The 17,677-nt window shown below is 33.6% G+C and overlaps 1 protein-coding gene across 1 annotated transcript; it reads left to right on the plus strand.

The window, feature by feature from the left end:
* Positions 1-221: 221 nt before the first annotated feature.
* LOC140173616 (uncharacterized mitochondrial protein AtMg00310-like) lies at positions 222-749 on the plus strand. Its single transcript, XM_072198108.1, has one exon. It carries the CDS (start codon positions 222-224, stop codon positions 747-749), a length of 528 nt encoding a protein of 175 aa, XP_072054209.1.
* Positions 750-17,677: the final 16,928 nt, after the last annotated feature.

Here is a 17,677-nt window from a genome sequence, read left to right on the forward strand (position 1 = left end):
AGGCATATAGCAAGGGAGAGATCACAGGTTTCAAGGCAGCACCTACCGCACCAACCATTACACACCTTTTGTTCGCAGATGATTGTATAGTTTTGGCCGAAGCAAGGGAAGATGAACTTTATCAAATCATACAAATTTTGAATCAGTACACGAAAGCATCGGGACAGATGATAAACTTGGAGAAATCGGGGATTATTTTTGGAAGCTAAGTTCCTATCCAAATGAGGGTAAATATTGAAGAGATATTAGGAATGCCTACTTGGGAGGAACCAGGGAAATATCTTGGGCTACCGGCACAGTGGAAAAAATCCAAAAATAAGGCACTAACATGGATAGAGGAGAAGGTGATGAACAAGTTAGAAGGCTGGAAAGAAAAATTACTAAATCAGACAGGTAAAGAAATTTTGATTAAGTCTGTGATACAAGCGATTCCAGCATATGTTATGAACGTTGTGATGTTGCCGAAGAACTTCTGTCAGAGGATTTGCGCAAGAATAGCAAAATTTTGGTGGGCAAGCTCAGGAAAAGATAAAGGGGTGCATTGGAGGAGTTGGACAAAAATAAGCGTGAGCAAAGAAGAGGGAGGCTTGGGTTTCAGGGACATGCAAAGTCAGAACCTGGCATACCTAGCGAAACAAGCTTGGAGAGTAACGAGGAATCCTAATGCCATTTGGGTTAAAATACTGAAGGGTATATACTTTCCAGAAACATATTTTTGGGAAGCGAAGGAGGGAAAAGGAGCATCTTAGACTTGGAAAAGCATAATACAAGGAAGAGAATTTCTAAGAAGGAAAGGAAGATGGAGTATTGGATAAGAAAAATCAATTAAAGTAAGGGAGGATAACTGGATTATGGGAACGAGTAGAATTCAAGCAACCGGGAACACAACAGTGGACATAGTGAGTGATTTAATGGAGAAAGGTGGAGGATGGAATGAAAACAAGATCAGACAAGTTTTTCCACAGAACATAGGAGATATGATTATGCAAACACCTATAAGATTTATTGATAAAGAAGATCAGATAATATGACCTTACAGATATGACGGAACATACACAGTGAAGACAGGCTATTATGCGGCAAAGATGGAGAAAAGAGAACATGAAACAGGTTTAACGTCATCAAGTACAAATTTGAAGGAACTTTGGAGGGGAATCTGGGGAATGCGAGTCCCTAAAAAATCAAAATGTTTGCTTGGAAGGCTGCACATGATATAATTCCAGTAAACTATAACCTATACAAGAAGAGAATCATAAAAAGTCCGATATATCAAATCTGTGGAGCTGAAGTAGAAACAACGGAGCATGCACTATTACTATGTCCCCGGACGAGGGCTGTGTGGTTTGGAGCTCAAAGTCAATGCATCCCAACACCGAAAAATGTTACTTCATATGGAGTATGGCTATTAGAGAGCATGAGGCAAATTAACAGGGAAGGCAAAGAATTGAAAGAAACTATAATAAGCAAATTGGGATACTTAAGCTGGGAAATTTTGAAATCTAGAAACTATGCAATTTTTTCGAAATAGCAACACAGAACCAATGGCAACGATCATAAGGGCAAGAATCTCAGAAATAGAATTTGCAGAGGCAAATAAAATAGATGAACAGAAGTAGCCAATCACAGACAAAAGAAATAGTATTGAGAATAGAAATCTGTACACAAGAAGGATTACCTGGAGGCCGCCAATAGGAGACATGCTCAAAGCGAATGTTGATGGAGCTTTCAGGAAGAAAACCAGAGAGGGTGCAATAGATGTGGTAATCAGAGATAATGAAGAAAAAGTGGTAGCAGGATCAGCTGAAACAGTCAGAGCAACATCGAATTTATCAGTGGAATCAATGGCATTAAGGAATGCTCTTATTCTAGCAAAAAATTTACAATTGGAAAATATCCTATTTGAATCGGATAGTTTACCTTTCATCCAAGCAGTGAAAGCGAAGGAAACTATCGGTGAGATAATCTGATTCTAAGGGATATCTATGTCCTGGTGGAGGGTATATCGAATAGCGGTTTTACGTGGACACACAGGGAGGACAATCAACTAGCACACCAAGTGGCAAGCCTTGCGATAAACGGTAGACTGAATCGTAATTGGACCTGGGATCAACCAGTGGAAATTAGAGAGATTGCAAGAAGAGAAGCACAGAGTACTTTCAAATAGACCATGACCGAGCAGCAACACTTTCAACATAATTAGGCTTGCGGGAGAAGGTGGAGTAGAACAGTGGGTTTCTCCAGGAAAGAAAAGAAAATAAACCTGTCGTGAAATCTTGGGCTTGCTGTCTTGGTGCGATGAAGGCGCTATAATGGAGGATAAGATTCTTACTACCGGCTGGGGGTGTTTTAAACGGCTAAAGAGGACGGAGATCCTGCTATGCCTCCCCTAGTGTCGCTAATCAAGGCGGAAGAAAATAGACGGCCACAGCGGAGCTACAACGCACCAGCCATCAGGACGACACAACTAGGAAACCAACTATGACTTGGGCGGCGCCACCTTATCTGGAGAGGCCGACATCTGACGAAGCCCGAAGTGAAGGCGCAGCTTCCATCTTCGACGATTCTGGCTTGGAGTTTCAATCAAGGCGAGAGCGTAGGGGAGCAAAGGACGGAGTAACAGTGCCGCCGGTAAGGGAGCAGCAACTGCAGCTTGGGGAAGGAGAATAAATCTAGCACCGGATTGGGTCATAGGGTTGGGGGTTCCGATTTTCTTTGGTTTGGGCTTATCTGTGGCCTAGAACCTGACCAAAAAAAAAAAAACTGCAAACATTGGTGAGACGAGTTGGACTAAATGCATGCTGTTTATCTTTCTTTTTTTTCTTTCGAGTAAAATGACCATTAGATTATTGAAGATGTTGACCTTGAATTAATTAATCATTGAAAAAAAAGTATTAATTAGATTTTTTAAGATAACAAACGATGAATATATATGTTCTTCTGTTAATAAATAGTACGAAATAAAAGAAAATTATCTATGTATTTTATTATTTAGAGTGGTGCATATCTTGTTACTGTCACTTGAGTAAGAAAATGATGTAGTTTTGAATAATATCTTTTGAGTTTTCATATATTCTTTATCAAGTGTTTTCTATTTATCACAAATTCTATCCAAATAAACAAAATTTTACTCTAAAAATTATCTACATGACTATATTTTTTAAATAGACACATTAAATTGATATTTTTTTTAAAGACTAATTAATCCAAAATCAAAATTTTAAAATTATCACTTTACTCTTCTTTTTCTTAAATCATTATTAGTCTAAAGCAATCCAAATTCAAAACTAACAATTTATTAATCCTGAAAAAGCTCACTCACTTTTTTTCTCAAAAATACCAGCCGCCACCCCACCCTACCACCCACACTATCTAATCTCAGCCTCCACTCTTCCTATATCCTCTCCCACACTTCAGTTTAGTCCTCCCTTTCCGCTGCACTGTCCCTGCTTCTTTGTGTCGCCTCTCAACCTGTCTTTCAAAATTTGTTTAAATTTATGCTTAATACATCTAAAATAATAAGATATTATACAACATTTTTTTACACATCTAAAATTCCTTTAAATTCATGCTTATATTTTTCTAACATAAATAATTTTTTAATATATCTAAAATTACAAGATTACTTACTAAATAAATTACATTCGAAACTCATCCAAAAATAATTATATTCATTACTCTTGTTAAATAATTGTAGAATACACTTAAAATCGAACAAAATTGATTTAAATAGTATTATTTTAATTTTAATTTGGTTAGAATTTTATTTTAGTTTATTATTTTTGTTTTATTAGATTTAAATTTAAATTTAAATATTGTAAATTTAAGGATATATGATTTTAAAGTTTGAATATATATATATATATATATATATATATATATATATATATATATATATATATATATATATATATATATATATATATATATGAGAATAGATTTGTGGCATAATATCTAGAAATAGTTATTACAATTATTTTTTAAATTATTTTTTGAGCTCTACTAGGAAACTAATTAGGTTCAGCTAACTTCTGTTAACTTTCTAATGGATTGGATTTCGAAGTCCGTCTTAATAAAGATAAATTGATATATATGGATGTTTCTTCTATTAAGCATTATGATGTTTTTTTATACTAAATAGATGTTTTTTAATGTAGACTTAACCACAAAAAATAACCATAAAAGATTGATTTGCTGACAAAAGTAATTATGGAAGATAAAAACTCCTTAGATACCCACAATTAATTTACTCCATTTGTCAAATGTGACCAAACGTTAATAAAATGTTGTTAAATTATATAATATGTCCACATCCATTGCAACGTGGCAAAAAGATGCCTTAAGTGGATTAATTTTTTTTGTTAAAATTAAAATTGCATATATTTAGTTTATTAAAAAAGCGTTACTCCTTCAAGTATTGCAAATAGAAGAACAAAAAGAGGTGTTACCACTCCCTTTTGAGCGCGAAATCAATCATGTCCTAACATAGGAGTTTTTCATCTTCTTCTTCTCTAACGTAATCCCATTGTGCTCTGATTACATTCCTGCAACGACATTGGAGAAGGAGTTTGCTGCTTCTCCAACACCCAATGTTTACAGGCAAACTCTGTCATTCTTGAAGGCTCTATGAGGTAATACTTTTATGAACTAAGTAATGCGATGATTGTAACCTCTAAGTTATAAGAGTTGTTCGTTCTATATGAAAAAATTAGTTTTGTTGTTGTGGTTATTTCTGATAGGGTTTAGATTTGTGGTAACTTCACTGTATTCTTGTTCCTCTATTTAAATTGTATAATTTTTTATGATTCGAATATTGTAGTAATTGTTGTTCTTGAAACCAAATTGATAGTGAAGTTAGGGATGATGAAAGACCCTTACAGGACAAAGAGAAAATACGGTCAAATAAAATGTAAATATTGTTTGAAGGTTTGTGAAATATTGTTCACCATAACAATTGTTAGAAATATTTATCTGTGAATATTTGTATTGTAAACTATTATAAAATCTCAATTATTATACAGGAAGGGCACAATTCTAGAAGTTGCAATGCTAAAAAAGAAGCCATGGCAGCAGCTGCTACTTCTGCAAATGCTACAGCAAATGGTCAAAACTCTTCTGCAGCAACAACTGCACATGTACCACATGTACCACCTGCTAATGTAGCACAGGATGAGGATGATGAAAGACTGGCTGAAATGTATTGGGAGAAAACCTTAGAGGATGCAGAGACAGAGGCAGGATGCTGCAGCAGCTGAATTTGAGGCATCTTTAGGTGCCGAAACCCAACCACGGGTAAAATATAAATTTGTTAATTGCTTAAATATTTTTTCAACTATTAAGTTTATTTACATTCATGCCTAATTTACCTTATAGGCCACTACCACATTGAATCCATCTCCTAATATGCCGCATACACCACAAGTGCTACCACCAATTAGGCCACCAACCACGAAAATAAAGAGAACAAAGAGATTCACCAAGAGACCTCCTCCATCACAAGTTCAGACCTCTGTGCCTCAGGCTCCAACTTTGAACACTCTTCAGCAGCCATCCAATGTATCTGTTAGGTCATCCACTGTGTTCCCACATACAATGCAAGGAGTCAGTGCAAGCACAACTTCCAGATTTGCACAGTTTATGCCAACACCAAGATCACACCTTACACCAACATAGCTAGTTTTTGGATTCAGACCACCCAGACCATCTACTACTATGCAAGGCACATGAAGCAGTAACTCAACACCAAATTAAAAAAAATTGACAGTTTTTATCTTTTTGGGAATCTATATTTATGTAATTTACCTTAATACTTTACTGCTAAGGATCAGGTATGTTTACTATTTTTATTTTAGATTATCATGTCATGTTCGTATGCTTATGATTATGCTAATACATATTATGATTATGCTTATGATTATGCTAATACATATTATACACTACTTAAATAGTTATTGATGTACCTTTTTAGAACCTTATGAATGATTATGAGTGCTTATGATTATGCTAATACATATTATATTCTGATATTGATGTTATTATGATTAACTAATTTTTCAGTTCAGAATGCTTAAACAATGTTAGAAAAGAATAACAATTATTGAGAATAGTGATAGAATAAAAATGCAATAAATAGCAAATATATCATCCCATTCAAATATGAATTAAATTGTTCTTCAGTGATAGAAAACAACCCTGTACCGAAACTAGTTCTAAACTTATGCATAAATTTAGGACTCAAATTTACCAATCACTTGTATATGACCATTACAAACAAAAAAAGCGTAAACTGCACAAACAATCCTAAAGACACGGACACAAGCCATACTCTCATAGCTTTGATTTCACCTTCAATCTTCTTCTCAACCTTCATAGTCATGTGGTCTGTTGGAGCAATTGTCACATCTTGATTAGCAACACCACATTCATGCTCATTGAGTCTTCTAATCAAACACCTTGCGAAACTTTGCCATCCCCCATCAATTTCATCAACCCAAACAAAATAATGGCAATCTCGACTCTATAGAAGCCAAAAAATCAAAATATCAAAGATGCAGAAGAACCCTATACTTATCTAATTATCATAAATAATGTTTCATACCTTCGAAAAGGGGGCAACAGATGACCATCTTCCATGATTATTAACCGTCAAAGATTTTAACAAGACAACATACTCACCACAGTGACATCTTTCATCCATAATTTTTTTCTTCTTCATCTTTGAATGTGAAGCTCCTGAAAATCTGCTTCCTTCGCTTGTAGTTACCTCTCTCCTTGACATTGCTCAAATTCTATTAGCATAAATTAACTCAAGAATTAGGGTTCTTCGCTTATAGTTACCTTGGATGCCTGTGCTCGGGTTACCCTGCAAGAATTAGGTTCCAACTAAGAAGAACAAAGAATTAGGGTTCAAATTGACCCTAAATGATACTGAGTATACGTATGCCTACCAACACATGTAATCGTCAACGTAAACAGTCCACGTATGCCACTCTGCTAAGGCTACATCAGACTTGGCTACTTTTGACAAACGGAGCAAATCAATTGTGGGTATCTGAGGAGTTTTCATCTTTCATGGTTATTTTTGTCAGCGAATTAATTTTTCATGGTTACTTTTGGTGGTTTAGTCTTTAATGTATTTTTCAAATTTTTTGTATTGCAAATGTGGATATTTCTATTTTTTTAAGAATTATATGGTTTTGTTTTTAATCCTATTGCTGGACATTTTTTTTGTTAAGTATTATGATATTTTTTATATTAAATAGATATTTTTTTATATTTTTGTAATTGTTCAAAAACAGTCCGTGCTTCACCACTCATTTTATTTGAACGACTCCTGAAGCTCCGCAAAACTGCACCACTGAACTTATCGTTGCAAAGAATCATTACCACTGCACCAATCTCCACAGCCACAAGGCTCTTCTCCCCTCTCGCGGTCTTGCCTCTATTACAAACTAGTATTTTTTTTCTTCGCCTTCTCTGGATCAATTGTTCCTATCTTTTACAGAATACTACACCACAACCACAACAAAACAGTTTATTATATCTTCGAAATTGAAAAAATTAAATTCAAGAAGTAGGTTATTGGATTCTCGTAGTAGGTTAATCAATGGTTCTTATCTTTCACCCTGAGAGCATATACAAGATTAGAATTGATATCCTTGTCTGAGTAAAAGATTGAACCTTTTGAAAGTTTTTGTTATCTTGAAGCACTCTCCATTCTCGAGTTTAACAACAGCGTTTGGAGGTAGGGACGCCGACAAGAGAGAGAATATGTGTGTATTGTTGTTGGGGTGTGTAGATTAATATGGAAGAGAAGGAGAAGGTTTTTATAGTTTTTAATTAGATTTAATTAATCAGTTTCTAATTATTTAAATTTTAAATTTAAAAAATTTAAAATTAATTATTAATAATTATAATTAATTGAGTTGTTCAATTCTTGATTGATTACACACTTGATTCCTTATAATTTTCCTTTTTATAAATAATCATCGATTAAATGGTAAATTTTAATAGATATCTAATTGTACCGGAAAAAAATAGACACATACATATAATAGTAGATATAATTTCACTCATGTTTCTTCTCAAACCAATCCTTTCTTCAAACCATTCCGAATTTTGGAGATAACAAATTCTCATTTGAAATCAAGCAGATAAATTTTAATTGGCATATACATAACGACAAATTAATAATACCTGATTCCATTTAATTGTTATAACTCTAAAATATATCATAAAGTCAAAGTAGATGCTATTTGGACATGATAAACAATAATACCTGAGACATTTTGAGTGAAGGAACAATAGGTAATTAGGTATTGTACGTCGCATAATGTGTGTTATTTTTAGAGGAAAATAAGCAGAGAGCTCTTCATTTTAATAACAAGTTATTTAATACATAGTAGTAGATAGTATGTAACTATTTATAGTCAACCGACCAAACAAGAGAGACTGAAGGAATGGATACTAATGTTTGAATAATTCCTCATCACTTTGATATATGTCTTTTAATAAGCTAAGAGGTTCCCCAACTTTCCTTGACTTTTTTTCAATCAGTCATGGAGTTTACAACAAACACACTCATCATTTTTCAAATTCTATGGCCATTGTATATTTTTTCGGGTCAGAGAAAAAAGATAGATAGCATCATTTTCATCGCTTTTTTCCTGCTATTATCCCTGCTCCTTTCTACAAATTCTATTGGCCAAAATTTTAAAACTTTACGAAAAATGTTTATAATAAGTTTGATTGGTTTTTTAAAAAAATATTTATTTTTATTATTTTTTTAAATATTTTTTAACAAACAAAAATTATTTTATATTTAGATAATTTTTTTAAAAAAATTTTAAATATTAAAAATATTTTTTATTTTTGTTTTTTAAAAAGTAAAATATGGTTAATTTTTAGAAAAAAAATAATTTACCTTTTTAAAAGACATATTTGAATAAATTTTAAATTAAATAAAAATACTTTATTTTTTAAAAAGATTTAATTACTCTATTGGTTCCTATAGTTTTACGAAATTTTTAATTAGGTCTCGAGTTAATATTCAAAATGGTCCTGAAATTTGAAGACAGACTCAATTTGATCTCTAAAATTTCAATTGACTCAATTTGATCCCCCGAATTTAAATAAGTGACTCACGTTAGCCCTTCTGTTAATCTCCGTTAATGGCATGCTTATCTGGAATATTAAATGACACGTGAAGTTGATAGGTGGCCTTATTAAACGTTGATGACATAGCAAAAAATTTTTTAGACTTAATTTAGCCCCCTTTTAATGAATATAAAATCCTAACAAGTGCCAAATTCCTAAATTGATATCGTTGTTTGGGTGTTGGAGAAGATGATGAGGAGCACCAGCTAAGGTTCCGGAAGCTGCAACAGATCTCATTCACATGGAAGTTTGGATAGGAATCCAAATCGAGTTAGATCTGGAAAGGTTCCACACTGGTGTAATTGTGGAATGCGTCCCGTTCTTCGTTGGTCTGGAGCAGAAGTAAATCCAGAAAGACCGTTTTTTGGATGTCCAAATTATAATGTGAGTTCTTGAATTGCTTCCTTCTTGAATTTACATCTTCTTTTTGTAATACATGCATAATTTATTTTGTGGTTCTTGTTGTGATAGACCTTTGGAAATAAATAGTGTGGACTTTTTGTGTGGACAAATGGCGTGGAAGAAGAAGACATGACTGGCAAACATGAAACTGCAAATAGCATTGAGTATTGGAAGATGAACGTTGGTTGGAAGATTAGTGCAATAGAAGCTGAAATTAGGATTTTAAAAGTATGGAATAGTATTTTGAGTTTTTTTCTTGTTTTGTTTGTAGTTGTAGCCATTGGCTATACCTTAGGTGTAGGAAAGTGATGAATAAAATTGAATTAATGTCACTACAATTATATTTTTTTCAATACAAATCTGTTTTGTAAATTGTAAGTTTTGACTAAACCTACAAATTCAGTAAGGATATGATTCTGTAAATTAAAAGTTGTGACTAAACCTGTAAAAATAAAATGGTAAGAATAAACAAGAGATTGATTACAAATCTGCAAATATCAATAATAAACTAACTTGTAATTTATCTACCAAATCTCTAAATTACAAAATAAGTTGTAATAATAAACCTAGAATCTGATTTCATAGGTCAATCATAGTCATGCCAATGACCATTGTAACACATGATAAACTAAGAGTGATGTCTAAAATGTCATCATTACAGTCACAAAACAAAAGGACTATTTAAAAGGTTCCAAAAGAAAGCCCTATACAAGATATGATAAAAGGCATAAACAACCACTGATGCAAATTTTAGTTATAAAACAGCCACAAAATAACCTCAAAACACACACTTTGGATTACATTTATCAATTCATCCACAAAAGACAACATAATTTAAAGTCTATTTCTTCCTTGGTGTTTTGAAGTCCGGAGTGGGGACAAATTTCATAAATTCAATAAACTTTGACGTTGTCCCAGAACTAACTCCTTGCATTGGTTCCACACCGGGAGTTGCTTTTCTTTCATAAATTCAGTCAACTTTGACGCTGTCTCAGAATAAGCAACCAACATTTAACAATGTCAGCATAACCGAGCTCCTTGTAGTAATCCCTCCGTAAAAATATATCCAATCTATATTCATCTAGTCCAGTTAATTCATCCGTATTGTCCGTTTCGTAAACTACACTGCCATATCATTCTTTGTAATACAGTTAACGTTAATCATAATTAGTCTTTTGAAAAAAAAATCCTAACAGAAGAGGATCAATAACTAAAACTATCTTCTTTCACAATGGACCCAATCCATTTGAGTATCAAATAGAGCACAAATTAATGGCCTGTAAACCCCAACCAAGAGAAGACAGAAAACATAACATTGAACCCAAACATAGAATGCTTGCATTACTAACCTTTTTTGGAGAAACAGTGGTGCGCAGCTTCTTCTTTCTCATGCTAGCAAATGAGAACGCGTGCGACAAGATTTACTAGCGCCCTACACTAGCAGCAACATTGATCTTCCACAGTATGGTGCATGCAAGAGAATGAAAAAGAAGAAGAAGAGTTTCCCTGTTTTGAGTTGTTTGATCATTGGTGTTGATGAATTTTAACCTCAGAATGGGAAACGCTGTCGTTTGAAAAGAGATTACCCGCCAAGGAGAAAACGACGTTGTTTAATAAGCCCACCTGTCAAGCCCACGTGTCACTTAACATTCCAGGTAAGTGTCCCGTTAACGGAGAATAACAGAAAGGCTAACGTGAGTCACTTATTCAAATTTGGGGGTTCAAATTGAGTCAATTAAAATTTTGGAGATCAAATTGAGTCTGTCTTTAAATTTCAGGGGCCATTTTGAGTATTAACTCTACTTTTTTTTCTTTTAATCGGGTCCTTGCACAATTTTTTTTAATTAGGTCCCTGTTGATAGTAATTGGCTTAATTGTATAGGGATCTAACTAAAAAAAATGATGTAGGGACTCAAATAAAAGAAAAGAAAAAGTGTAGAAACTCAATTAAAAAAAATTGGTGCAAAGACTCAATTAAAAGTGTTTAGGATCAATTAGGATATTATTTAGTATATCTGAATATTCATTATAAGAGATTACGTCTTTATTATTACGATTCTCTTAATACCTATAAATACCATTTTATATTGTATCATTTCAGATAACCTGAATAGACAATTTGATTACACTCAATAATACACAAATCTTTTCTCCAATTTAATCTCTTATTTCTAACAAAAAAAATTTCTAACAAAAAAAATATAAAAATTCAATTAAAAATTTTACAAAACTATAAAGACCAATAGAATAATTAAACCTTAAAAAAAAACTAATCAAACTAACGCATAATATATTCCCTTACCCTCAATCACATATCCAAGATATTATGCAAAAGCATTATATATGTAATACCTTTATGCTATATATTTCTTATTAATTAATTTATTATCTATCGATGTAAAACTTCATCTCTCCTACTTGATATTTTAGGCATATAATTTAGCATTAGTTCTCATGTTAGCTTTAAACTTTTTTTAAGAACACACGAAGAAGAAATATGAAAAATATATAGCAAACTCTTCAAGCTGTGTGCCAAAATTTTCTATGGCCCAGTTGAGAAGCTATGTTTCATGATGCACACAAATTAAACGTGCAATGCAATTTATAAATAAACTTTGGTCCTGAAATATCTAGAGTCCATTCCACTATTTACTCTACACGTTTTTTTTCCTTCTTTGCTTAATGATCAATAATAGATTGCTATAGGGAGTGAAACCAGCAGGTTCAAAATCCTATTTGTGTCTTGTTACTCAACAACTCTTGAGCAACATTAATATATATCATGCAGTTAAAAAAAATGAAAAAGAATTAATAATACATGTGTATCATGGAGTTAGGAAAAAATTGTCCACTTGCACCCACATGGAGACTTAGACATAGACCATGCTTTACGCACTTCAGTTCTTGTACTAAGTAGCTTATATATATACACTATTTAGCATAAAAGACGCATGCTACATTTTTATAGAAATTTTCATACATAAAAGAAAATTCTTTCCTAGTTTCTAAAATGGGATATTTACTTTGAACAAATACATTCTTTGTTGGAGAAGGTCTGCAAAATATGCACCATGTGTGTGCTTTTTTTTTTTTTCTCTTTGTTCATAATTGCATGCTTCTTCTTTTTTATGTGCACGCATGAGGCCTCTGCTCCATATGCACGTAATAAAAATCTGGCTGAAAAGAACTAAAATTTTAATTGGAACCTTCTGAAAAGCATTGATAGTTTAAAAAAAATAATAAATTATAAAGAAATTGAAAAATTTAGTCTTCGCTTCTATTTAATTTTTAAAATGATTTTTAAATCACAAACATTAATAGAACACTAATATAAGCAATCAAATATTACAACAAAATTTATGATAGTATTAATTTTGATGTTTAAATAGTCCAAAAATAATACTGTATTATTTATTTTAGAATAAAAAATTTTAATTAACGTTACTTACGATATTATTTTTAGATATTTAAATATCAAAATCTAAAATAATATAATTTTATAGAATTAAACCTGATATTCGATTGTTCACGTTAATATTTTATTAATTTTGTTAATTGAAAATTACTTTAAAAATTAACATGAGTCCGTTAATAAAATTTATGAATTAAATAGAACTTATTAAAGCTACTTTAAAAACTAAATTGAGAATGAAGTACAAGTCCATGGATGAATCTGACATGTCCCATGCATTGTACTGCAAAGAACGTCCTAAATTACCAATTAGGCACCATGCTGATATTTTCGTTTCTTAATCAAGTAATATTATTGATTTGGTCAGACGTGTCGATCTCCCATACATCCCCATATTTATATCTCTTCGATTCTGTGTATTATTTATTATTAAACTTCTTAATATGTGACCATAAATCCATAATGAAATAATTAAAGAAGATATTGAGTAATATCCCTACCAATTTACCATAGGCATGCTTGAAAGAACAATTATATGCCAAAATCATAGACTATTATTATTATATACCTATAACTAGTGGTCACACATCATCAACCTTAGTACCATGATGACGATGAAGAAAATAGCGCAATCTTTTTTTTTTTCTTTTCTAAAGATATACATTTCGGCGTCCAAGCTTAATTAACATGGATTAGTGGAGTGACACGTGTGAGATGTGTTGGTCCCCCTTAACGTTGTAGTAATTATACAAATTTTCATGAGACAAGGAATGACGTAAAAACCAATTATACGATACCAAGCTAAGTTTTGAGACAAACAAAAATGAATTGTGTGAAGGAATCTTATTCCAATAAAAGAGGCTTATGTGTATAAATGATGAAACCGGTGAAGCCAATAGGAGAGGGGGCCTAGCACTCCTTCCTAGTTTTGTTACATCATATACACTCACATATATAGTCCTTATTATTAGTAGCTATAATAATATATACCTATATGTTATGCACCTAACACAAGAAATTAAAATTGGGAAAGGAATATGATGGGAAGGCAAATAAAAAAGGAGGGGGATAAGAATATATGCGCCATTCAAGAACATGCACACTTCCTTTGAAATTAAAGGCTGTGTCAATGCCCTAACCATATCCACTATAATGCGTTTGCCCAATATTCCACCCTTTGCATTCATTTGCGGTTGTTCTAAATTGGCTAATCAATGCTAACCTGTGCAAACAAATGCTTGAAAAGACATTTTTATTTAAAAATCAGATAATATATAGAGAGCCAATGAAATATTTATACAATATGTATAATGGAGGTACATAGATATTTGATTCAGTAGAATATCAGATGTTTATTATTCTTGGTATTTGAATGGTTATTCTAGATAGTACGAGTGTATTATGTTTGAGAAATTAATAATATTTTATTCTGGATATTTATTTTTTAACTCATATTAAGCCAAATAAATAATTCATTGTACACATTATACAAATACTCTATTGACTTCTTAGAAGGATTTATCTAAAAATTATTATTTAACAAGGCGCATTATATAAATGTGTGCCTTCGTTTTTTTAATTTGTTGAGTTTTGACTTAATTAAGTCAGTGCTAGTGTGCTACAAAAACATTTCTCTTAAAGCTTCTTAATTAAGCCAGGACACTCTTCTTCTCTTTTTTTTTTTTTTGGGATCATTACACAAATATAATCCACACTTCATTGCCCTTGGGTTGGGCTTAATGGGCCTTATACACAAGCCTTTTGGGCTGACGATCACAAATAGTAAAATATTAAAATTAATCTCTCAACCAAGTAGTTGATCTACTGATTAGTTTACTAATTGCTTAAACAAATATCGAGATGCCATGGTGCAATTAATTAAAGGTCCTTCTTTTCTCTCGCAAGGAGAGCATATTCTCTAGATAGCTAGAGCGACTACTTCAGCAGGAAGCTGGTTCATCTCCGGCAGTGGAGCTTTCGCAAAGAAAAAAAAATAGAAATACTAACCAAAACTATCAGAAGTGTACGAGGCCAAGTCTCCTCTTTGCTAGGAAGTACTTCAAGTTCATGGCTATTTTAAGAGGAGAAGTTCTTCACCTAGATGAAGACCATCATGCCCGTGAGTTTCAAATAACAAAGAAGCTAGTTGAAAGACTTATGACAGAGAAAAATGTAAACAAGATTACTGTTGAAAAAACAATAAAGAGGATGTGGGGTGAGCCTCAAGAATTGATCATCTCAAATATGGGCACAAACTCATATTTGTTCAATTTTAAAAATGAAGAGGATGCTATGAAGTGTTATGAAGAAGGTCCATGGAGGGTGGACGGGCATATGCTCAGCTTGCAGTAGTGGAGGCTAGAGCTCTCCTTTGAAGAGATAAGTTATAATTCCCTTGCTATTTGGATTCAAGTTCATGCTTTGTCTTTGGAGAAGCTAAACAAGAATATTGCAGAGAAGATTGGGGCTTCATTGGGCAGAGTGTTGGAAGTAGAAGATCCATATGTTGATGGAAATTTGCTTAGGAAGTTTTTGAGGGTTAGAGTAGCGGTGAATGCTTTGGAGCCATTGAAGACAGGATTTTGGTTTAGGAGAAGTGATGGTAGCTATTCAAGGGCATCCTTTAAATATGAAAGGTTATGTGATTACTGTTATAATTGTGGAAGGATTGGGCATGATAAAAGAGGATGCAGAGAGGTGATAGCAATGGATAGTGAGAATTCAGGTTTACCAAAATATGGGCCAGACCTTTCAGTTCCGGGGCTTAGGTCTATTACTGCAGTGGCTGAAAAGGTGGGAATCAGAAAAAAGGGTGGTGGTAATAACAGTTCAAAAGGGAGTTCATCGGTGGCGCGTGGTGAAGACACAGAGAATAGCGAGTGGGTATGGGAAAGAGATAGAAGAGAAAGAGAGGCAGGTCAGGAGAAGGTAGATAGAGCCAGAGCTAAGGGTATAGGGACAGGACTACATGCTACTAGAAGGTTCTCACAACAAATAGGATTTGTACAAGTGGAGGAGGCCCCATTTTATCAGCAAGAGCAGCAGATGGAAGTAGAAGGAATGAGTGAGAAAAAAGATACCCAATTTCTCGAAAATGGTGATACTCAGCACTTGGAAGAAGAAACGAAAAAAGATAATGATAGATATGATGGGATTGTAGGAGAAGAGATGGATGGGAGTAGGAACCTTTTAAATGTGGAGAAAGGGCCTAGTGATATAGAAATTGGGCCAGCTTTGAATGGCCTACTTAACATTTTGCAACAGAAAAGGGATGGAGTAAAGCCCATACAAGGAATCCATAAGCAAAAGACTTCAATAATGCAGGAGACGGATCACATAGACAGAAATGAACAAGTTGAGGAGATCTTTCACAAGAACCAACAAAGTACAGATGGGCCTGGGAGAAATGATGAAGCATTAGTATTCAAGAGGGCTGATGTGCACCAAAATTCAACCAAGAACAATTTTCAATTAAGTAATGAGAAAAGGGCAATCAGGAAAACAAAAAAGAGAGAGAATGAGCAGGAATTGGATTTAGACAGAGGAGAAATTGGAGGCAATCAGGAGGGACACCAATTTGAGAAGATCCGAGCACAATGGAGCCAAGAAAAAATGCCAGAAAAAAGGAAAAGCAAATTCACATAACTGAAGATGGACGGAGTTACATTGTTGAACTAGCAGATGAAGAAGAGGAGGAAGAAAAGTACAGCAACCATGCAACGACAGTAACATATGAGTATGAGATTGACTTGATTCAGAGGATTGTTCATAGCTTAAGACTGAAGAGAAAAAGAGAGGAAGAGGCACAGGTACAATTAGAGGACATTACTGAAGAAGCGAAATACTTGACACAGATTCGGGGAACAAGTAAGAAGAGCAAAATGGTCCAAACAATTTCATGGAAAGGGCAACGAATGCGAGAAGAGCATGGCAATGAAGAAGCAACAGAAGATACGAAGGCCGAGGAGGCGGGCCTAATCATGCCCCCAACTCAACCATGAGCATCATAAGTTGGAACTGTCGCGGGTTAGCAGCTCCTGCGACAGTTTCGGAACTACATAGTCTATGTAAACAGATTAAGCCGACAATAATCTTTTTAATTGAAACAAGAGCAAAAGAAAAGACTGTAAGTAGAATTAAGAAGAGACTTCATTTTGAAAATGCCTTTTGTGTAGAACCCCGGGGTCTGTCCGGCGGTCTATGTTTGTTTTGGAATGCAATATATAAGGTTGATATTTATTTTTGGTGTGATAACTATATTAAAGCTCGAATTGTGGATAAAAAAAGAAATATGTGGTTATGCAATTTTGTATATGGTAATCCTAATTTTAAAAAAAGACAACAGCAATGGAGGGAGATCACGGTCAGTTGCAGAAGTGAAGGCGAACCTCAGCTCTTCATAGGAGACTTTAACGACGTTTTGAGTCAAGAGGAGAAGGTGGGACTGCATCCGAAGCCGCAAAACCAGGTCAGAGAATTCAGAAATTTTGTAGATTCAAATGCTCTCATAGATTTGGAATTGAAAGGAGGAGGGTTCACATGGTTTAGCAATCCAAGAAATGAATTTGTGACAAGGGAAAGAATAGATAGGGCTTTGGGCAATTGGCAGTGGAGGATGATGTATCCACATGCCTATCTTTCGTCAATGCCTGCTACTAGTTCAGATCATAGTCCTCTAATTTTAGATTTGAACCCTGTGCATAATGTTAG

This window comes from Arachis hypogaea, chromosome 6 (genome assembly GCF_003086295.3).
Source record: "Arachis hypogaea cultivar Tifrunner chromosome 6, arahy.Tifrunner.gnm2.J5K5, whole genome shotgun sequence".
Taxonomy (NCBI): Eukaryota; Viridiplantae; Streptophyta; class Magnoliopsida; order Fabales; family Fabaceae; genus Arachis; species Arachis hypogaea.